At 36.6% G+C, this 24,026-nt stretch overlaps 1 protein-coding gene and 3 long non-coding RNA genes across 8 annotated transcripts; 3 read left to right on the plus strand and 1 right to left on the minus strand.

The window, feature by feature from the left end:
* Nucleotides 1–5,706, plus strand: LOC146884331 (uncharacterized). 5 transcript variants are annotated; one of them, XR_014984216.1, is made up of 5 exons: nucleotides 1–225; nucleotides 418–478; nucleotides 1,205–3,038; nucleotides 4,356–4,405; nucleotides 5,375–5,706. It is a non-coding gene; the product is annotated as an uncharacterized LOC146884331 (long non-coding RNA). The 5 variants fall into 5 exon arrangements; XR_003606190.2 differs by lacking the exon at nucleotides 418–478 and having other exon boundaries at nucleotides 5–225; nucleotides 1,205–2,053; nucleotides 2,434–3,038; XR_014984214.1 differs by lacking the exon at nucleotides 418–478 and having other exon boundaries at nucleotides 2–225.
* A 1,091-nt stretch (nucleotides 5,707–6,797) lies between these two features.
* LOC146884332 (uncharacterized) lies at nucleotides 6,798–7,270 on the minus strand. The gene is made up of 2 exons (XR_014984218.1): nucleotides 7,132–7,270; nucleotides 6,798–7,054 (listed from the first exon to the last, which is right to left on the minus strand). It is a non-coding gene; the product is annotated as an uncharacterized LOC146884332 (long non-coding RNA).
* On the plus strand, nucleotides 7,049–15,014 carry LOC146884333 (uncharacterized). Its single transcript, XR_014984219.1, has 4 exons — nucleotides 7,049–7,186; nucleotides 13,077–13,172; nucleotides 13,285–13,351; nucleotides 14,787–15,014. It is a non-coding gene; the product is annotated as an uncharacterized LOC146884333 (long non-coding RNA).
* Nucleotides 15,015–15,722: 708 nt separating this feature from the next.
* On the plus strand, nucleotides 15,723–20,458 carry LOC146884334 (uncharacterized). The gene is made up of 12 exons (XM_085665947.1): nucleotides 15,723–15,779; nucleotides 15,826–16,051; nucleotides 16,874–17,210; nucleotides 17,301–17,525; nucleotides 17,613–17,695; nucleotides 17,744–17,817; nucleotides 17,938–18,193; nucleotides 18,507–18,640; nucleotides 18,794–19,024; nucleotides 19,241–19,507; nucleotides 19,595–19,828; nucleotides 20,360–20,458. Exons 1-12 carry the CDS (start codon nucleotides 15,723–15,725, stop codon nucleotides 20,456–20,458), a joined length of 2,223 nt encoding a protein of 740 aa, XP_085522073.1.
* The last annotated feature ends 3,568 nt before the right edge of the window (nucleotides 20,459–24,026 follow it).

The following is a 24,026-nucleotide window of genomic DNA, read 5'->3' on the forward strand; positions in this document are numbered from 1 at the left end:
ACTAATTTCCTTATTTTAGCTTATTTTTCCCTCGAGCTCCTTTCACTCTAACTATGTCTCTTCGAATCGCAAGCGCAAGCGAGATGCTTCTATCATTATAAGCTTCTCACAGTTTCTGTTTCTCATATTTTCACTGTAACATTCATTCTCTTCGAGACATTATCTCTTTTCACGACTGAAGTCGTTCTCGGTAGGAATCATTTCTTCCTCATAAAAGTCTTCGTGGTAAGTGTTTTTTCTTTTTTATGGTAGTTGTATTTTTTTCTTCTTAGGTTATTTTTAGTTTTAGCTTGTTCTAAATCTAATTTCAATTTTTTTAACCTTAACTTTGATTTATGTGTTCTGGTGATAAAATCTTTGCTTGTTGGTATTGATTCAAGATTTTATATTATGTATTATTCACAATCTTTGTGTTAGATTGGACCTATTTGTGGACCTGGACCTGTGAATGTAAACCTATCCAAGTTAGTTGTGTTATGTAATTTCTCCTCCTTCAATTCTTGATCTTGAATTTACCTTCTGCTATGATGCATCTCAACTGTAAGTTATGCTCTCAGGTTTCTTACTATTTTAGAAAACCATGTGCAAGTGACATAGTAATATTCAAAAGCCCTCTGATGCTTCAAGAAGTTGGATATAGTATGACGATGTTAGTATCAAGCGTGTGGACCAATAAAATTCCTTCCTTTGTATAATTGAAGTACATTGTAATTTCAATTCATATTAAATATTAAGGTACACTACATATATATATATATATATATATATATATATATATATTAACTTTGGTTTGTTTTGTAGGAAGGATAATAATTAGTAAAGAACAGTAGATAGGTGGAAAAAGAAAAGAGATTGGCGATTTAATTGTAGATTGATTTAGGATGATGGGTGGGTAGGTGGCGAAAAGTTGGTATAAAGTTGGAATTATTTGTACCAATTGCAGAATTAAGTAGAGTGGTGTATTGACAAAAAAAAAGTTACAGTGAGTCTAGTGGAGCAGAATTGAGTAGATAGTCTTAAATCTGGCATAGTTCCTGACCCTTAAATTTAAAGACATTAGACTTACATCCCTTGATAAAGAACACTATTGTAATAGTGAAAAAACAAGATTGTAAGTATAATTTGATAAAATCTCAGAAGGCGTTCATTGTAATTTACTCTTAACTTTTTCAATAGCAGTCAAACACAATTTTTTGTTGAACAGATTCTGAGAAGTGCCTCTTGTTCTGTTGGGATTCTAGTAGATAGAGGCCTTAGATCAGTTGAAGGTATAACAAGATGTGAAACAACAGTAAATGTGGCAGGCAGTGATATTCATTGGAGGAAAAGATGACAGAGAAGCCCTTTTCATCTTAGTTGTATGGAGGTAATGTAATCATTACCCTTTTCATATTATTTAGAGGCCATAGTTTGAATGATTTTGATAGCAAGGAATGTTGCTAATGATTGGTTTCTTTTCCTTAAAATCTACCGGTTTTGAGTATCATAGACAGACGACAGACAACAAAAGTGTACAAAATCATGCTTGTTAGTTTGTTATTATTTGTTTCCCTGTCCTTTTCACCCGGATTAATTATTGAGAAATGATAACCAATGCTAGCTAGATAAAAGGGAATACAATATTGAGAAGTGATAAATGATGGAATCCTTGATGCAAGCGAAAATTAGAATGCTAAAACCAGCAATGGTGGAGGAACAAAAAATGTCAGAATCCGAAACACCCCAAGCCTATTTTCTAGGACCAACATTAGTAAACATAGGACTCCTATGATAGGAGGGGAGACAAGGAAGGAAAAGAAAAGCTACAAGAACAAAGCAACAAACTCAGCGGATACACAGATGCAGAAAAACAACAGTGCAGCAAAGATCCAGACAACAAAGATTGAAAGGCTGAAAAGTAGTTTTCAAATTTGAAAGCCTCAGGGAACCTTTGTGTGGCCAAATATAGGTGTGTCTCCTCATGTTGCGGCCAACCATGATGACCAAACAGTGAGCACAGCCACACTAACCCATGTTACTGGCCCATTCTCCCCTCATCTTTCTCCTCCATCAGGTACTCCTTTATCCAAAATCACCACCACCATCACTATTAACCTCAATGAGGCCCCTTTATATATATATATATATATATATATATATATATATATATATATATATATATATATATATATATATATATATATATATATATATATATATATATATATATATTAAAGAAACCACACCGTTTTGAGTCTCTTGTTGGTATAAATAGATTGAGCCAAAGACTAGGCCAATTTTTCACTATATTGACATTAGTTTAAAGGGAAGCTTATTCTTTTCTAATTGTTCAGGAGTTTGGTTTGTTAGATAGTGGCTACTGACTATTACATGTAATTGGAACTTCAAAGTCAGGTTCAATAACATTTAGTTGTCATTTATAATGTAAGCCAGATTCTTGGGGTGCTGGATACTGCAGTTAATGTGGTTGAGAGGAATGAAGACTAGATTCTTGAACAACCTGCATATGAGATGAAACCCACGGTAACTTATATCTTTTAATATTTTGGTTCTGTTGTCTTCCCTTCCTCTATTGATATTGAAGTATCCTGACTTATTTTGTATTCAACTGGGTGAACTAATCCAAAATTTATTAGGATGGGTCCTGGACTCTTGTTTGAATTTACATTAACCTTGAATTATTTGAAGCATTGTGCACTGATTTTAATCTAATAATTTGTTTGCTTTTGTAGCGTGTACAAGAGAACAATCGCAATAACAGCTATGATTCCTACGTGTGATAATGATTTCTTTTAATATAGTTGATTATTTATGCTATTCCATGTTTGATAATTATATTGTGAATGGAATGTGATTTTTGTTAGGGGTCCCCTGTCATCGAAGAACATCATAGGCATATCAATATTTCGGTATTGGCCACCAAATATAATTGCTGGCACTGTTTCTAAGGATAGTTGCAGTGTTGAAACCAAGCAGGAGAGGGAGAGTTTAGTAGGCTTCAACTTCTAATGCACCAAATATACGATGCATTAATAATGGTTGGTGATTCCATTTCCCATTCACCGTTTGGTTTAGTGGAAATATGTATCAAATTAGAAATAAAAGATAATTTTAAATTATTATTTTTTCTGAACTATGAACTCCTTGTAAATGAGTTATTGGAGACTCTAGCGAATATAGCTCTAACAAAGGAGGAGGAAATAAAACTTAAAAATTACGATGATGACCTATGGAGACTTGGTTCTGCAGAAAGATTTCTTAAACCAGTGCTTGATATCCCTTTAGCATTTAAAAGAATTGAAGTCAAGTGAATTTTGAAAACAGAAGTTAACTATCTATATACAATTTTCTGCAAATGGCCCAACATGAATGAGAAAACCTAACCTTAGTCAATAGAGGAACTTAAATGATTGAAAATATGAACTTGCTTACCAAGGAAATGAAGTAGAAAACACAAAGAACATGTTATAGTTTTTTATTTATGTGAATTTTATTTTACTATAATATATATATATATATATATATATATATATATATATATCATATTTCATGTAGAAAGCTTTCATTCATGGGCTTTACCAAACAATAGTAATAAATGGAAAAAGCAATGTGTGGTGAACCCCTCCTATTAAAAGAATTATGATTTTAGTGACAGTCATAACTGTCACTAAATTTTTAAAGTTTTTGAACTTACCGTCCTTATAACTAAGTATTTAATACATTATTTAAAAAATCATTTAATAACGGCTAAAACTGTCACTAAATTTTTTAATTTATTGACAATTATAATTGTCACTAAATATTAAATATATTTTTTAAAAAATTTAAATCCAACTTTAATAATTTTAGAGATAATTATTCTGTGAATTATAATAAATTAATGTTATAATGTTTTTGTAATTCTAAATCCTATGTCGGCTAATTAAATGATGGAAAAAGGAATAGTAGCAATTCAAACCGCCTCTAAATAACATTAAACTGATGTAAAAATTTAAAATTTTAGTGGAAAGTGGTTAGACGCTATTCGTAACTTGTTGTCGTTTCTATGTAAATTACATAGGTATGTATCAATAGTGATATATTTGAATTTTAATGATTATTATTTGATTTATTAGAAGACAAATTAATGTTAGTTTTTTTAAATTTAAAATCCAAACATTTTAGCTTTTGTTTGTTTTGTAATATTAGTGATAATTACGTTAATCTCATATATTACGGTTATTATAAGGTCATCAAAGTTGGCTAGTCATTTCTGTCCTAAAGTTAAGGGCTGCCCTCTTATGTTTGGACCTAGGGTTGGCCCAATTGATAAAACCCTTTCAGAATGTCCTAACCCTCACTTTGCACTCTTGCAGAAAATCCAGCAGTCGTCACTCTCCTTTCCCTCACAAAACACTCTGCTAGGGTAAGTGCCCTTTCTAGCTTGTATGTATTTTTTCTTGGCATTATGTCTATTTAGGGCTTCGTATTAAATTCCCCTTCGTTTGGGACGTGTGTTTATTTTGGATGATCTGTTTTGATGGGTTGAATGTGCATGTATATATATGATGAGGGGGAGGGAATTCATATGTTATGACGGGTAAGAGTGACATGACCTTACGTGAATATTACATGAGTGGTTAGATTTGTATGCGATCACAAATCGGGTATGAATAACGATGAACCTTGGTGGTTGGTAATTTTGTGGCAAGACATTGACATGAGGGGAGATGTTTCCTCAAGGTTGGTAATACGAGCTGGTACTGATTTGACATGTGAGATACGGGAGTTGTCTATGGATGTCGGTATAAATCTTCCCTGCATACTGTATGTGATTATTTTTCCTTGTTGATTTATGAGTGTTAGTCTGTGTCAGCGTGTAATTCCTTGGGGTTTCTAGGTGAGACCTCCAGGGCTGCGCTTCAGTGATCGGGACGTAATTCCATAGCCCCTGTTAGTGGGTGTCCATGATGGTGCCCCATCTGTATAACTAGGTAAGGATTCAAGGTAAGGACTGCATCCTGACACTCTAAGGGGCCAGTTAGTCTCACTTAGAGCGGACTGACTCCTATGGTGAGAGTAGTAGGAGGCCTGAAATTCATTAAGGGCTAACCTTGTGGTGAGGGAGATTTGATTCATCGTAACACTTGTAATACATAGCTCGGAGATGAGCAGCTCAAAGTCGAGCAGAGGTATCCACCATAAGTGCAAGCATCCGCTGAATCCGACTAAGTTATACGTATCCGGAGGAGTCGAGTCTTAGTGTATTGAATGAAGAGTCATAACATGCTTGGTTGTTATATGGATATGGGATGATGATAATGTATTTGACTGTATGATGAATATGTGTTGGCTCTAGCTTACCCGTTTTGTTGCATGGTTGTATTGTATGTAGTTGTTCTTCTTGCGATGATCATCAATTTAATTGATGGGAGCAGATGGGCGAAGTTCTCGTGGTCAACAAGGGAATGGCAAGTCCGCTGCCTAGCCATCTGGGCTGGAGTTGTTCTATTCACGATTTCTTTAGGGCTACGGCCCTTGTATCGTTTTATGCTTTCTCACTCTACACTCTTTGTTAGGATTGTATATGGTTTATGTTGGCATCGTGGTGTGCCCATGTTGTAGGGGTTGTATTGAGGACCCCAAGACTACGCTGCTATACTTTTATCGCGTGACGTTTTTTTTAATTTCGTCTAATAATTAAATAGGACGTTACAGTTATCTTAATTATGAATGAAATTTAAACAAAATCAACGAAACAAAATTAACATTCAAATGCCATTTCAAAAACCGTCAGCTTGTAATATGTATTGTTCTTGTATTGAAAATAATTGGAATAGTGTGGTCAGAAATGATTATCCACTTCTTCTCACTAAGACTTTTTTACATGAGAGATCGTCTACCCCATGCCTTTTAGCTAATGGTAGGGATCTTAAGCAAAGGGATTAGGGTGGGACAATTAATGTTATAGGTTGCTCTCAGATATGTTTGTAGGAACCAAACAACTAGTTAAGGATATTATGAAGGCAATAAAAGTTGGCAATAAACCAATTCCCATTCACGGAGAATTAGATGGTGTCCAATGATGGATTTTGACTACTAATTTTTATAGTCAAACTAATTTACTAAAGATTTTATAAAGTTGTATGTGATATTGACACCGTTTTAAATACGCTTTCCTAATTTCATCTTTTTTTACTTATTGGATATTTTTATATATTTGAATATGTTTGCATGTATAATGGTTAAAAGAATTAATATCAAATTCATCACGTAATCTTTTGAATCTTACGAAATGGTTCCTTTAATTGAACAATTGGATTAACAATATGATGTTTTAGTTTATGTAAAGAATTTGAATTTATTTTTATTTTTATCTTCGTGGATAGTTTTCCTTTTATTACTTTTGAAAAATAAATATATATTCTTTTATTCTTCATATCAACACCTAATTTTGTCTGGATAAATAAAATTGATTTGCAAAAATTTCAAAAAAAATAGATAATGAATAATAAGGCTTTAAAATGTTTCTTTTTCACAATTTTGTTTTAGTCATACCTTTTTTAAATTTCTACATCATTCACATTTTCCTTCTACTCTTTTTTTATTATTTTTATTTTCTTCAATACATATATTTTTGCTTTTATTTTTTATTTTTATTTTATTGTTTTTTTTTACTTTATATTCATTTTTAGTTTGAATTTTAGTTTTTTTATCTTATCTTATTTCCTTTTTTTTATCATTTTCGTGTTTTTTTTCTTTTAAATAATATTGTATTAAAAAATTAATTAATTAAAATGAGGGGAAAAGATGGAAAGTGGAAGTCAAAAGTCCTCTGACCCTTCCCTCTCCATGCAAGAAAAATATTCAAATGTTCATATTTTGAGCCATTTTTGCTTCTTGGCATGAAAAGGAAATGTTTGGTATGTGCGTATCACTGTATCACTATAGCAGCAACCATGGCAGACAGTCGTAGCAATGCAGCTATTGGCTTGGCTAGATGGCAGAAGACAACTTGATAGCCATCAAGAAGGAGAAAAAGGACACAATTTTCTTAGCTCTCAGCACACTTGGACTAAAGAGAAAAAATAAAACCAAAATCAGAGAAGGAGAAAGGGAGAAAAGGTCAGCCAGGACAAGGGACACAAATACCTCATCCCCATCGCAAAAAGAAGTTCCAAAGGGAGATATAGCGGCCACATCAAAGGTAAGAACTCCACCATTAATACTTGTGTGTGAACATGATCAGTCGTATGTGGGGTTGGCTGTATTTGATTGTTATTGGTTCATGATTCAAATATGATTGTATATGGAGACTGTTGTTGCTTTAACGGTTGAAAACGAAACACACATCACTAAATCCATTATCCATCCAAAATCCATTATCCATCCAACTCTCGCTACACTTTATCATCAATGCCAACTCCTACGCCAACCATCTCACTCCTTTTTGTGACCCTCAGTAGAACCAACACACTAGAGCTTTGATCACAACCTCCATTCTACACATTTCCATCATCTCCATTTTCTTTCTCTTGCAGCCTACACTTGGAACAAACCCCTTCACCATCATTCATCACCACATAACCAGTCAGAATCAACCACCAATTCTCACCCTTCTTTGCTCAGTTTTGGCATCATCAATACATAAAAGACCCATTCTCCACTCAAATCCCGCAACATCCCGTTCAACTCCTGCACCATTCCCATTCGAGGACCACCACCTCAACATCACATCACCATTTCAACCTGCAAACAGAACACCAAACCAACAACACGAAAAAAACGCATCACTATCACCTTCTTCTTACATCTCCGTAAAGACCAAAATAAAAGAACATAGAATCTCCATTCACCAAACCGGATCCCCCATTCCAGTGCCAAACACTCAAGTCTCATATTCTCCAATCAACCACAACCAATTGTAATAGAGAGATGAACAAAGGAGTGGAAACCATCGCTGGCGAGTCATAGCTTTGAATGAAAGACGCGCAATAATGGTAGCAACCCTAGGTGTCGCACAGAGGCAGTTCGAGTCGCGCATGCGAAGAGAAAGCAAAGGTCGAGCATCCCTGGGTTCTCGATGACGACACCCCTAGTGGAAGCCAGCGATGCCTTCAGCTAGCTACGGCGACGCACCAAGTTCTCGATATTGGTTGGTTGTGGCGGTGCAGCGGAGGGCATAGCGGGAACTGGTCTTACGGAGACAAGGTCCGCGTGAGGGGAACAAGTGGGAGCCAATAGCGACGGCGACTGCTTCGGTATGGAACGGAGGTGATGGTAGCAACGTTGGTTGGTCGTTAGAGGTGCGAAAGATACAGTAGCCGACTGGTTCTGTGGTGCGCGAGAATGAAATCATTGAGCCCTATGACGGAGGACAACGTCTCTAGTGTCGATTAGCGTCGCCAACAAGTAGCGAGGGGTGGCATTCTGGTGGGCAGAGATGAGGGAGAAGGTTGCGTTTGAGTGGAAGAGGGATAAGCCCTTAGGGTTTTCTGATTTGAGAAAGGAAGAGTTTGGGCCGGCAGCCAAATCCATCCTTACTCGCGCACCACCCCTTTTTAATCTTTGCAACCCTCCCTTTTGTGTGGTTTAGATATGTTTTTGTTTGCTCAACACATCTCTTTATTTACTGCACGCACCCCTCATTTTATTTTTTACACCACTGTCTCACTTCATGCACCCCTCTTGTTTACTTTATACACCTCCCACATGTGATTGTCCTGCACCCCTATGTTTTTGTCTATTGTTTTTTTGGCCTGTTGTTGTGTTTACTTTGTGCACCCCCACTAATCACTCATGTACCTCATATTTTGTTTTCCACTTTTATCCTTCTTAAATAATTTCATCCTTTTATTTATTTAATTTTCTTTTATTTAAAAAAACAAATATATTTAAAAATTATAAAAATTACAAATATAGAAAAAATAAAAAAATGTTCTTTTTCATTTTTATTGTGTCTGTCCGGCCGCTCGCGTCGTGTGAACTTTCTTCCAAATAATTCAAAAATACTAAAAATAATTTTCTTTCTCTTTTAGTGTATGTTCGACCGCTCGCATCGTGTGACATATATTTTCAAGTAATTCAAAAATACCAAAAAATATAAATTTTCAAAATATAAAATCATCAACATTTTCAAACAAAAGTCTTTTATAAAAACAACGTGATCCTTGATTCTCTACCGTGAGATACGTAGGAGCAAGGCCAACCAGTCCTTGTTAGGTTCACCTCCAAAAAATCAAATCATTTTCTCAATTGTTTTCCAAATATCTTTTTATAGACCTACATAACCTTAATTTCTCATTTTTGAATAAGAATACGTAGGATCAAGGTTAATCCTTGTCGAGCCCAAAAAACAAAAAAAAATATTTTTGTTTCTTTTATATATTCTTGTCTTATTATTTTTAGGGAATATTAACATTTTGAAAACCACATCAACTTTGCATGTTTAATTAAAGGTATCACCCTTGGGCGGGCGTTGTAGGGTGCTAATACCTTCCCCACGCATAAACGACTCCCGAACCCAAAAATCTAGTTTTTCGCAGCTTGCTTTATATTTATGGTTTTACATAGTTTTCCAGAAATAACTATGGTGGTGACTCCAAATCTCTTTTCAAACCCGTTTTTTTTTGATTCGTCGTACCGTCGCGATTCCGGTTGCGACACTTCATCAATCCACCTTTTTTTTTAAGTTTGAATTTCAAAAATAGTATATCATAATCTAATGGAAAATTCAAAGATATAACTAATAAAAGAAAATTCTTATAATCAAGTCACAATTAAAAATTGGATATGAAAAAACACATAGTACATATTTTTTCTTCTATATTAATAAAAAGTGAGCATACAAAGGCTCATGGGATAATAATAATAATAATAATAATAATAATAATAATAATAATAGTAATAATAATAATAATAATAATAATAATAATAATAATGCTAAGTATATTAAACTAATATTTGACTAGCAAGTGAAATAAAAAAGATTTTTTTTCTTCAAAAATTGAATAGAATATAAGAAATGACAACAAAAATATTGAGTTTGTCTTTAACTTTTTTTTTTATTCTTCAAAAACAAAAAGAAAGAAAATAGGTAAAACTAAGATATAAGTATAATATGTGAAAAACTTAAGAGACAATGTATAAAAAAATTACCTTAATAGATATTTTTATTCTTTATTATATTTGATTTTATATTTTAATATTTAATAACATTAAATGTTGTGCTTCATAAAATAAATGATTAATTATGTTTTAAGTCCATGCTAAATTCGATGGTGGAGACTGAGTAGATGCTACCAAGTATCGAAGTTTTGTTGGAAGTTTTCGTTACTTGACAAGTACAAGGCCATAGTTACTACTAAGTGTTGGAATTGTAAGTCGTTATATGGAGGAGCCGAGCTACACACACTAGAAAGCATTGAATAGGATACTAAGGTATATACAGGGAACACTATCACTCGACTTCTAGGTCAGAAAACTACAGACTAGTAGGGTACTCGAACAGTGATTGGGGCAGAGATGTAGATGACCGAAAAAAAACATCTAGGTATGTATTCTTCATAAGCAACGCAAAGTTCACTTGGCTCTCAAAGAAGCAACCTATAGTGACATTGTCAACATTTGAAGTTGAGTATGTTGCAGCATCATTGAGTGTATGTCATGCAATATAGCTTAGAAATCTTCTTAACAAACTAGAGATGAAACAAGAAGGGGGGGTTATAATTCGAGTAGATAACAATTCCGCTATTGAGTTGGCAAAGAATCTGGTAAACCATGAGAGAAGTAAGCACATTGATGTAAAATTTCATTTCTTCTGAGAACAAATGAAGGAATGAAATGTGGAAATGGTGCACGTGGGAAGTTGAGATCAAATTGCACATTTGTTTACAAAGCCATTGCCAACTATGTTGTTCAATAACAACAAAAATCTAATCAAAATGAAGGATGGAAGAAGTATTTAAGTTTATGGCGGAGTTTTGTTAGAATAAACTTAAATGAAGGGTTATTCAATAGATTTTATGAGTAGTTGTATTTATGATGTTTTAGGAGAGAAAAAAGTGAAGAGTCTAGTGTGTTATTTTTTTTATGTTAATAGTCATTATAGTATTATGTTTTGTCATAATTGGAGACATTATGGCTTGGAGATGAAAAACCAAATGTAAGTCCTATAAATTATAGTGTCTTGCTGATATGAAATAGACAAGTGAAGTAAATAATATTATTCATGATTGAGTGCTTTGCCAATAAATCACACAATATGACAATACACAACACTAGATTTCTCTTCAAACTAGAATACAAAGTAAGGTTATGTAGCCAGATCCGGTCACATTAATCGAATTTCAGAATCCGGTTCCCCCAAACAAAGAAATTGAAACATCCTCTATCGGAACAAAAATCTTACACCCCTTTATAACAATCCAGTAAACAAAAAAATAACTTCCAACTACTGTTCAAGAACCATCCAACCCTGTGTGGAAAATAAAAAAACCAACCAATGAAAGAAACCAATTTTTACTTTAAAATGGAGGTCACAAAAGCTTGGCCAACGAAAACAATTGAGGTGCAATTGAATAGCTTGTCTCGCTCCGCAATGGAGCAAATGAAGTGCAATGTGAAATGGACGAAATCATTTGAAGTGAAATGAAAAGGAATGAGCGAAGGTGAAAGGCACAATGACGAAGTGCAAGTGCTCAAGAAGGAAGTGCATGGCTGAAGGAGGAAGTACGTCACAAATGAGGCATACATGTAGCAAATAGGGATTTTACCCTAGTGAAAGCTAAAGGTTTATTTTGGCCTTTTAAAAAATTTGGGGGTGTAGGAAGAAAACAATAAAATGTAGGAAGAAGCCCCCAACACAAAAACACAAATATGAGTCCAAGATTATTTTCTTTGGATTCCCTCTTCCATCTTTGGTAGGGGCCCTCACTCCTCCTCATCCTCCACCTCCTCCTCCTCCTTCTCCTCCTCATTATTTGTTGTTGTCATCTATGCGGTTGTTGTCATCTCCTCCTTTTCTTCCTCTTTCTTTTATTTTTCTTCTCACCCATCTCTAATTATGTTTTATAACAACTATTCCGTTAAATTTTGGTGAAAAAATTGACGTCTATTTTAGTGATAAATTTACTAATGGAATTACTAACTTGTTTTTAAAAGAATACAATTATTGACAGATTTACCAGCAAATTTATTAATTTTAAATAAAAATCCACTACCGACGAATTTAATGATGGATTTTAAATGAATTCCATTACCAAGGTATCTTACCACGACATGGTCAAAGACCAAAGCGAAAACTTTGATACCTATTTTACTGACAAAATTTACCGACTAAAATATCTATTTATAATAAATATTATAAATTGTCAATGAATTTTAACGACAGACAAATCCATTACTGACAAATATTTTTATTAATAAGAAAAATTCTAATTTATTGATAGATCCATTAGTGACATATATTTTTGACAACAATTAAAATTTTAAAGTTGGTCGGTGATATGTATTTTATCAACCATGTTTTTTCCATCAATAATTTAACATTCTTTTGTAGTAATATGGGAATTATGACTAAAAAAATAAAATTTCATAAAATTTCTTAAAAAATTATAAATTCTAAATTATCTCTGATATATTTGGTATACTTATTTGTGGCTTTGATCCGATGGAAAGCAATGCTGAGAATGCCATGAGGGTGTCTAATTGCTTTCATAGTTATAATATAGATTGGAAAGTTTATGTTATGTAATAGTCTTATTTCCATCATTTTGAAATGCTTTCTGTTTAGAAAAAATAAAAAGTTTCTATAGTATTGTACACAATATTTCATTTTTATTTGTGAACTGCTAAAAATTTTGGTCGTTATAAAAGTAAATAGTGTATATAATATAATGACTAAAATAAATAGTGTAATATACATATATGAAAATATTGCAAAAATAATAATCATCTTCATTATCAATGTTGTAAGGCCCCCTTTCTTTTTCTGCTTCCTTTTAAGGGCTGCCCTACAGTAATGGGCCTAAAGATCGGCCCATAGGATAAAAGCCTTTCATGTTGCCCTAATCCCACACTCACTTTCACTCTTTCAGAAATCAGCTGTCACCCTTCTACTCCGTGAGAAAGAGCTCTGCTAGGGTTCAGCCGCCTTCCGCATCCAGTGGGCTTGAACCAGTTTCTCACTTCTTGTAAGTCCGTTCCAACCCCTGCTCGTACTTCCTCCAGTGTTTATTCATGTTTGTTTAAGCTAAGAATCCGTAGTGAGCTCATCATGTGATATGCTCCGTTGTTTTTTTTCAGTTGCTAAGTATAACCTAAAGCTGTGGTGCCCGTGGTTACTGTTGAGTCTTGTACTAGCATATTCTAGGTACGGGAAGCTAGAACCCTCTATTTGTTTGGTGCGAGTATGCTATTTTATGTGGTTGGTGATTCTCTTTTGTGTTTACCTGTTGATATGGATCTATGATACGGTGGGATTGTTGTTTGTGGTATGTCTTCGCATCTGTTGCAGGTGAAAATAGTGGCGAGCACTGATAAACTCGCCCAAGCGAGTTGGTCTCGCCTAGGCGAGATTAATAGAGGCTCGCCTAAGCCCTTTTTCCATGAATGGTTGCCCAGGCGACCCACTGTGATTCTGAGCGAGCGAGCATCTCGCCCAGGCGAGAAGGGTCTCGCCTAAGAAAAATCCCGCGAGTGCTTCTGTTCCCTTCTCGAGCCCTCGCCTAGGCGAAGGGCGAGCTCGCTTGAGCGAGCATGTCTCGCCTTAGCGCAACCCCTCAGCCTGAGCGAGGTGCTGAGCGAGACAGCGCTTCGTTTGGGACGTGTGTTTATTTTGGATGATCTGTTTTGATGGGTTGAATGTGTGTGTGTATATATATATATATATATATATATATATATATATATATATATATATATATATATATATATATATATGATGAGGGGGGAATTCATATGTGATGACGGGTGAGAGTGGCATGGTCTTACGTGAATATTACATGACTGGTTATATTTGTATGCGATCACAAATCGGGAATGAACAACGATGAACCTTGGTGGTTGGTAATTTTGTGGCATGACATTGACATGAGGGGAGATGTTTCTTCAAGGTTGGTAATACAAGCTGGTACTGATTGACATGTGATATACGGGAGTTGTCTATGGATGTTGGTATAAATCTTCCCTGCATAGTATATGTGATTATTTTCCTTGCTGATTTATGAGTGTTAGTCTGTGTCAGCGTGTAATTCCTTGGGGTCTCTAGGTGAGACCTCCGGGGCTACGCTTCAGTGGTCGGGACATAAGTCCATGGCCCCTGTTAGTGGGTGTCCATGGTGGTGCCCCATCTGTATAACTAGGTAAGGATTCAAGTTAAGGTTGCATCCTGACGCTCTAAGGAGCCAGTTAGTCTCACTTAGAGCAGACTGACTCTTGTGGGGAGAGTAGTAGGAGGCCAAAAATTCATTAAGGGCTAACCTTATGGTGAGGGAAATTTGATTCATTGTAACACTTGTAACATATAGCTCGGGGATGAGCAGCTCGGAGATGAGCAGAGGTATCCACCATAAGTGCAGGCATCCGCTGAATCTGACTAAGTTATACGTATCCGGATGAGTCGAGTCGTAGTGTATTGAATTAAGAGTCATAACATGCGTGGTTGTTATATAGATATGGGATGATGAAAATATATTTGACTGTATGATGAATATGTTGTTGGCTCTAACTTACCCGTTTTGTTGCATGGTTGTATTGTATGTGGCTGTTCTTCTTGCGATGATCATCAATTTGATTGATGGGAGCAGATGGGCGGAGTTCTCGTGGTCAACAAGGGAATGGTGATTCCGCTGCTTAGCCATCTGGGCTGGAGTTATTTTATCCATGATTTCTTAAGGGCTACGGCCCCTGTATTGTTTTATGCTTTCCTACTCTACACTCTTTATTAGAATTGTATTTGGTTTATGTTGGCATCATGGTGTGTCTAGGTTGTAGGGGTTGTGTTAAGGACCCCAAGACTACGCTACTATACTTTTATCGCGTGACGTTTCCTTTAATTTCGTTTAATAATTAAATGGGACGTTACAAATGTAATATAAAGGTTAAATAAGAAAATTTTATTTCATAAGAAAATAATGAAAACCCACGTATGAATAAAAGAATATATTAAAAAAATAATAATACAGGAAAAAATTAATAAATAATTTTTGAATGAAAATAATATATATATATATATATATATATATATATATATATATATATAAGTTAGAAATTAATATTTAAACACAAGATTAATCTCTCTTAGAAACTTTAAACCAAATTAGTCATTCAATTCCGTAGATATATAGATTTAAATCTTTTAACTAAATTTTTACTTTTACTAAAAGTTGAAGGATACAAATATATTTAACTCTTTAAACAAATACTTTAAGTAAATTTAAAAGACTACAAGTTAGTAAAAGAAGTTGTTTAACAAATCTATCTAATTAAGTGATATAATTTTTTTAACTAGTTAAAGAAAATGTTAAAAACTAGCTGAAATAATATATTAACCATAGCATAGCATATGTAAGTGAAAAGTCTTTTTGTTCTTTTTTTCTTCTTCTTTATTAAGGCTTGTGCACATAATACAAGCTTAATATAAAAATAAATAAAGTTATGATTAACATGTTGGTTTAGAAGAAATAAATCGTTGGCCAATGGGCGAAGTTTGATGGGAAGACTAGTCCTGACGCCGCAGACCAATGGCTGAAGGACCTACAGCGCATCTACGACGCCAAGATGTGCCCTGTAGAGAAAAGGTTGGCGTTCTCGGTTTATATGCTCACGGGAGAGGCGGAACATTAGTGGAGCAGCACTAGATCCATTCTAGAGGAGAGGGATGAGCCAGTGACATGGGAGGCTTTCAGGGAGAGATTCCTCTCCGAGTACTTCCCAAACAGCATCCGGTACGCCAAGGAGGTGGAGTTTCTCCAGTTGACCCAGGGAGGGAAAACCGTGACGGAATATGCTGAGAGGTTCAAGCACCTCAGCCGCTTCTATACACTGCCACTTGACGAGGAGTGTAGATGCCGTAAGTTTGAGAACGACCTCAGGGGAGATATTCGCTTGATGGTGGCACCCTTGTCCATCAAGGATTATGCTGCTCTGGTAGAGAAGGCCAGAGTAATGGAGAAGATGAAGCGCGAGGTGGAAGGTCAGTGCCCACAACAGCCACAGCTGTCGTAGAGGATCGGTGGACCGTCTGGGTCCAAGCCCAGGCATGAGGAGCGGAGGAAACCGTATGATAGACCCCACCATCAGCCTCAGGGGTCTAGGAGCTTTTCTCCTCAGCAAGGCCGAGTTCGGTGTTACACATGTGGAGGACCCCACCCGAGGTACGCTTGTCCATGTATGGAGGGTTACCGTAGGTGCAACAACTGTGACAAGGAAGGCCACTTTGAGAAGGATTGTCCCAACCTTGCTAGGGCAGCGACACGCCCTCCAGTTTAAACTCCCCATTAGCATCAGTGGAGGGACAAAGGCAACAGGCCTCAAGCGACGGGAAGAGTCTATGCCATAACTGGAGTTGAGGCTGCAGGTTCAGGTAACCTTGTTATGGGTTATTGTGTGATTTCTGGGATGAGATGTTGTGTGTTGTATGATTCTGGAGCAACACACTCTTTTGTGTCATTTGCTTGTGTGGAACGGTTGGGTCTGCCGGTGCGCGAGCTGCAGTGTGAGCTTGCGGTGTCTACTCTGACGTCGAGTTTGGTTAGGACGTCGTCCTTGTGTGCTAGGCTTCCAGTAGAGGTAGAGGGACGCAGGTACAGGGTAAATCTAATCTGTCTACCTCTACAGGAGTTGGAGGTGATCTTAGGAGTGGATTGGCTCTCTGCCAATCGCATTCTGATAGATTATCGAGAGAAGAAGCTGCTTTTTCCCGACGTAGAGGAGCCTGAGTTGGTGTCTTCTCAGGGTGTTATGAAGGAACTACATGACAGCGAGCAATGTTACATGATCTTCACACATATGGAGGTAGAGAGAGGAGAGGCAACGTCAATGATACCGGTTGTCCAGGATTTTGGGTATGTATTCCCGGAGGAGGTACCAGGGTTGCCTCCTAATAGAGAGGTGGAGTTCTCTATTGATCTAGTCCCAGGAACAGGTCCGGTCTCGATGGCCCCGTATCGTATGGCCTTGGCAGAGTTAGTAGAGCTCAAGAAGCAGATAGAAGAGCTGATGGAGAAACAGTTCATCCGACCCAACACTTCGTCTTGGGGAGCACCAGTGTTGTTGGTGAATAAGAAGGATGGGAGTTCGCGCCTGTGTGTGGACTATAGGCAACTGAACAAGATGACGATTAAGAATAAGTATCCGCTTTCGAGAATCGACGACTTGATGGATCAACTACATGGGTCATCGGTGTTCTCGAAGATAGATCTGAGATCGAGTTACCACCAGATTTTAGTAAAGGCTAATGATGTGCAGAAGATGGCTTTCAGATCCAGATATGGCCACTATGAGTATGTGGTTATGCCGTTTGGTGTAACTAACGCTTCGGCAGTGTTCATGGACTACATGAACAGGATCTTCCGACCTTTCCTAGATAAGTTTGTCGTAGTCTTTATCGACGACATCCTTATCTATTCCAGGACTCAGGAAGAGCATGCAGAACACCTCAAGTTGGTGCTTGGTATTTTGAGAGAGAAGCAACTGTATGCCAAGTTATCTAAGTGTGAGTTCTGGATGGATGAAGTTCAGTTCTTGGGGCATGTGATATCAGCCCAGGGGATTGCAATGGACCCAGCAAAGGTCGAGGCAGTGGTAAAGTGGGAAAGTCCTAAATCGGCCACAGAGGTCAGGAGCTTTGTGGGGTTAGCGGGCTACTATAGGAGATTCATAGAGGGATTCTCCAAGATTGTGGCACCTTTGACTTTGCTTACTCAGAAGGACCAACCTTTCACTTGGACGGACAAGTGTGAGGAGAGCTTTCAAGAGCTAAAAAGGAGATTGACGAGTGCTCCTATATTGGTAATTTCGGATGTGGGGAAATCGTTTGAAGTCTACTGCGACGCGTCTCATCTCGGACTTGGCTGTGTCTTGATGCAAGAAAAGAAGGCAGTGGCGTATGCTTCTCGACAGCTTAAGGTACATGAGCGTAACTATCCCACTCATGACCTGGAGTTGGCGGCTATAGTTTTTGCCTTGAAGATCTGGAGGCACTATCTTTATGGTGCTCAGTTCTGAGTGTTCAACGATCATAAGAGCCTCAAGTATTTGTTTGACCAGAAGGAGATGAACATGAGGCAGAGGAGGTGGATGGAATTCCTAAAAGATTATGACTTCGAGCTCCTATATCACCCGGAGAAGGCAAATGTGGTGGCAGATGCCCTGAGTAGGAAGACGGTACACACGACACATCTCATGATAAAAGAGGTAGAACTACTAGAGAAGTTCAGAGACATGAGAATACAGGTGGAGTTGGGGTCCGAGTCCATTAAGTGTAGTACCCTTACTATATCTAGTGACTTCTTGGACTCGATCAGAGAGGCAGTTGTTGGATGCCGGTCTGAATAGGGTTAGAGAACAGCTTGGATCAGAGGAAGCCAGAGACTTTGCCTTGAGTGATGATTGCATACTGAGATTTCAGGGCAGAGTATGTATACCCGATGATGCGGAGGTAAAACGGTTAATTCTTGAGGAGGGACATAAGAGTCGTCTTAGTCTGCACCCGGGCATGACTAAGATGTACCAGGACCTCAAGGAGACTTTCTGGTGGCAAGGAATGAAGAAAGATGTGGCTCAGTTCGTGTCGGCATGTTTAACGTGCCAGAAGGCGAAGGTGGAGCATCAGAGGCCCGGTGGGATTCTACAGCCTTTGGAGATACCAGTATGGAAATGGGACAACATCTCCATGGATTTTGTGACCCATCTGCCGCGGACTTTTAGAGGTCATGACACCATCTGGGTGATAGTAGATCGACTGAGTAATAACGCACACTTCTTCGCGATGAACTTGAGAATGTTTATGGCCAAGCTGGCTCAGTTGTACATTAAGGAGATAGTAAGACTTCATGGGGTGCCCTCGAGCATAGTTTCCGACAGAGACCCGCGGTTCACATCTCGGTTTTGGCAGACGTTACAGAGTGCTATGGGTAGCAAGCTCACCATGAGTTCAACTTATCACCCTCAGACCGATGGTCAGTCTGAGAGGACGATCCGGTCATTAGAGGATTTGTTGAGAACATGCATACTGGACCACCTGGGAGCTTGGGATGAGGTATTGCCTTTGATTGAGTTTACCTACAACAACAACTTTCATGCGAGTATTGGCATGGCGCCATACGAGGCTCTTTACAGCAGGAGGTGTAAGACTCCTCTTTGCTGGTATCAAGATGGAGAGGCAGTGTTGGTTGGACCAGAGTTGTTAGAGCAGACCACCGAGAAGGTAAGTATGGTAAGGGATAAGATGCAGGCTTCTCAGAGTAGGCAGAAGGCCTATGCGGACCGCAGGAGGAGGCCTTTGGAGTTTACAGCGGGATATCATGTATTCTTGAGGGTGACCCGAACCACGGGCGTGGGAAGGGCTCTCTGCTCAAGAAAACTTTCTCCTAAATTCCTTGGTCCATACCAGATCACAAGGAGGATTGAGCCAATAGCTTATGAGGTAGCTTTACCCCCGCAGTTGGCAAACCTTCACCCAGTGTTCCACGTCTCACAGCTAAGAAAGTATGTGTTTGACCCAGCTCATGTGTTAGAAGCCGAAGATATACAGATTAGGGAAGACCTCACCGTGGAAGTACCACCCATCGCTTTTGAGGATAGCAAGGTCGAAGAATGTCGTGGAAATACCGTCAATCTTGTTAAAGTCATCTGGGATCGGAGGACGGGTGACTCGACTTGGGAGTTAGAGGAGGACATGAGAAAATCACATCCACATCTGTTTACCTAGTGAGTCTTTATTTTCGAGGTCGAAAATTTTTCTTGTTGGAGAGAATGTAAGGCCCCCTTTCTTTTTCAGCTTCCTTTTAAGGGCTGCCCTACAGTAATGGGCCTAAAGGTCGGCCCACAGGATAAAAGCCTTTCATGTTGCCCTAATCCCACACTCACTTTCACTCTTTCAGAAATTAGCCGTCACCCTTCTACTCCGTGAGAAAGAGCTCTGCTAGGGTTCAGCCGCCTTCCGCATCCAGTGGGCTTGAACCAGTTTTTCACTCCTCGTAAGTCCGTTCAAACCCCTGCTCGTACTTCCTCCAGTGTTTATTCATGTTTGTTTCAGCTAAGAATCCGTAGTGAGCTCATCATGTGATCTGCTCCATTGTTTTTTTCCAGTTCCTAAGTATAACCTAAAGCTGTGGTGCCCGTGGTTACTGTTGAGTCCTGTACTAACATATTCCAGGTACGGGAAGCTAGAACCCTCTGTTTGTTTGGTGCGAGTATGCTATTTTATGTGGTTGGTGATTCTCTTTTGTGTTTACCTGTTGATATGGATGTATGATACGGTGGGATTGTTGCTTGTGGTATGTCTTCGCATCTGTTACAGGTGAAAATAGTGGCGGGCACTGATAAACTCGCCCAAGCGAGTTGGTCTCGCCTAGGCGAGATTAACAGAGGCTCGCCTAAGCCCTTTTTCCACGAATGGTCGCCCAGGCGACCCACTGTGATTCTGAGCGAGCGAGCATCTCGCCCAGGCGAGAGGGGTCTCGCCTAAGCGAGATCCCGCGAGTGCTTTTGTTCCCTTCTCGAGCCCTCGCCTAGGCGAAGGGGGAGCTCGCTTGAGCGAGCACGTCTCGCCTGAGCGAAACCCCTCAGCCTGAGCGAGGTCCTAAGCGAGACAACGCTTCGTTTGGGACGTGTGTTTATTTTGGATGATCTGTTTTGATGGGTTGAAATGTGTGTGTATATATATATATATATATATATATATATATATATATATATATATATATATATATATATATATGATGAGGGGGGGAATTCATATGTGATGACGGGTGAGAGTGGCATGATCTTATATGAATATTACATGAGTGGTTAGATTTGTATGCGATCACAAATCGGGTATGAACAACGATGAACCTTGGTGGTTGGTAATTTTATGGCATGACATTGACATTAGGGGAGATGTTTCCTCAAGGTTGGTAATACGAGCTGGTACTGATTGACATGTGATATACAGGAGTTGTCTATGGATGTTGGTATAAATCTTCCCTGCAAAGTGTATGTGATTATTTTCCTTGCTGATTTATGAGTGTTAGTCTATGTCAGCGTGTAATTCCTTGGGGTCTCTAGGTGAGACCTCCGGGGCTACGCTTCAGTGGTCGGGACGTAATTCCATGGCCCCTGTTAGTGGGTGTCTATGGTGGTGCCCCATCTGTATAACTAGGTAAGGATTCAAGTTAAGGTTGCATCCTGACACTCTAAGGAGCCAGTTAGTCTCACTTAGAGCGGACTGACTCTTGTGGGGAGAGTAGTAGGAGGCCAGAAATTCATTAAGGGCTAACCTTGTAGTGAGGGAAATTTGATTCATTGTAACACTTGTAACACATAACTCGGGGATGAGCAACTCGGAGATAAGCAGAGGTATCCACCATAAGTGCGGGCATCTGCTGAATCCGACTAAGTTATACGTATCCGGATGAGTCGAGTCGTAGTGTATTGAATGAAGAGTCATAACATGCGTGGTTGTTATATAGATATGGGATGATGAAAATATATTTGACTGTATGATGAATATGTTGTTGGCTCTAGCTTACTCGTTTTGTTGCATGGTTGTATTGTATGTGGCTGTTCTTCTTGCGATGATCATCAATTTGATTGATGGGAGTAGATGGGCGGAGTTCTCGTGGTCAACAAGGGAATGACGAGTCCGCTGTTTAGCCATCTGGGCTGGAGTTATTTTATCCATGATTTCTTTAGGGCTACGGCCCCTGTATCGTTTTATGCTTTCCTACTCTACACTCTTTGTTAGAATTGTATTTGGTTTATGTTGGCATCGTGGTGTGCCCAGGTTGTAGGGGTTGTGTTAAGGACCCCAAGACTACGTTTTTATCGCGTGACATTTTCTTTAATTTCGTTTAATAATTAAATGGGACGTTACAAATGTAATATAAAGGTTAAAATAAGAAAATTTTATTTCATAAGAAAATAATGAAAACCCACGTATAAACGAAAGAATATATTAAAAAAATAATAATACAACATTATCTTCTAGAGAAAATATTAAAAGAAAAAATTAATAAATAATTTTCGAATGAAAATAATATATATATATATATATATATATATATATATATATATATATAAATTAGAAATTAATATTTAAACACGAAATTAATCTCTCTTAGAAATTTTAAACCAAATTAGTCATTCAATTCTGTAAATATACAGATTCAAATCTTTTAATTAAATTTTTAACTCTTTAAACAAATATTTTAAGTAAACTTAAAAGACTACAAGTTAGTAAAAGAAGTTGTTTAACAAATCTAACTAATTAAGTGATATAACTTTTTTAACTAGTTAAAGAAAATGTTAAAAACTAGCTGAAATAATATATTAACCATAGCATAGCATATGTAAATGAAAAGTCTTTTTGTTCTTTTTTTCTTCTTCTTTGTTAAGGCTTGTGCACATAATACAAGCTTAATATAAAAATAACTAAAGTTATGATTAACATGTTGGTTTAGAAGAAATAAATCGATGGCTTAACGGAGTATTTAGTTTGGACATTTTTTCAATAAAATAAATTTTGTATAAATAATTTTTTTCATTAACAATGACCTTTCACTGAAGATTTTTTTATATAAAAAAATATTAGGCTTTATTTGTGATTTACTTTCCTAATTTGTTGGTTTAATTTCATTCTTGTTCCTTTATTATTTTTTTAGTTTAATGGAATCTTCCAACTTTTTAAGATGTTCAATTTGATCTTCCAATTACTTAAAAAAGTTCATTTTTTTCTAATTTCAATTTTGTCCTTATATTTAAAATTTCTATTCAATTTAATCATCCTATTTTTTAAAACGATCCAATTTTGTCTCATCAAATTTGAAATCAAATTTGAGCTCAAATTAGTAAGTAAGTTTATTTACAATTTATATATACATGTTAAACTAATTTTTATAATTTATACATAAATCACTCCATCTAAATACTTAAATTATTTTATTTTTTACACTCCACCTAAATACTTAAATTTTTTACATTTAGGTGGAGTGACTTGATTTATAAATTCTAAAAAATATAAAAATTTAACATGTATATATAAGTTATAATTAAGCTTAATTACTAATTTGATCTCAAATTGGAGAGGCCAAAATTTAATCATTTTAAGAAATATATGACTAAATTGAATCAAAACTTTAAATACAGGGACTAAATTGAAAATATTGAAAATTTTTTAAAAATTGAACTTTTTTCAACTATTACAGGACCAAATTAAACTTTTTAAAAAAATTATAGGATTAAATTGGAAAAAAATAATAAAGAGATCAAAATGAACCAATCAACCAATTAGAGTACTAAATCACCGGTCAAACCAAAATATTATCAAGGAAAAGTTGGATTAAGTAATTAAATAGTAAATTATTTGTAACAAATTTAATGGTTTTATAACTGTTTTTTGAAATTGTAAACTTTCAAAAGTTGTTATAATGCACTTTTGAAATCGAGAATAATGGTTATAGTTAGTAATTAATTTAAAAGTATTATAAATTTTAATCAATTACACTTTTGTAAATTTGTGTACCCATGTGGATTACATATTGAAGTCTCAATAGTGATGTAATTGAATAGATATTTGATTTTGAATGAATTGAATGTATATTTGATTTTTAATGATTATCATTTGATTTATTAGAAGAAAAATTAATGTTGTTTTTGTAAATTTGAAATCCAAAGCTTTTATCTTTTGTTTGTTTTTTAATGTTAGTGATAATTACATCGTAATGCATATTAATATTATATTAATATTAATCTTCTCTGTTAATCTCACATATTACATTTATCTTATTATAAATGAAATTTAAACAAAATCAATGAAACTTTTTACTGTATAAGTATAAGTC

Source organism: Vigna unguiculata, chromosome 8 (assembly GCF_037176805.1).
Source record: "Vigna unguiculata cultivar grain cowpea cultivar isolate G323 ecotype 2 chromosome 8, ASM3717680v1, whole genome shotgun sequence".
NCBI classification, from domain to species: domain Eukaryota; kingdom Viridiplantae; phylum Streptophyta; class Magnoliopsida; order Fabales; family Fabaceae; genus Vigna; species Vigna unguiculata.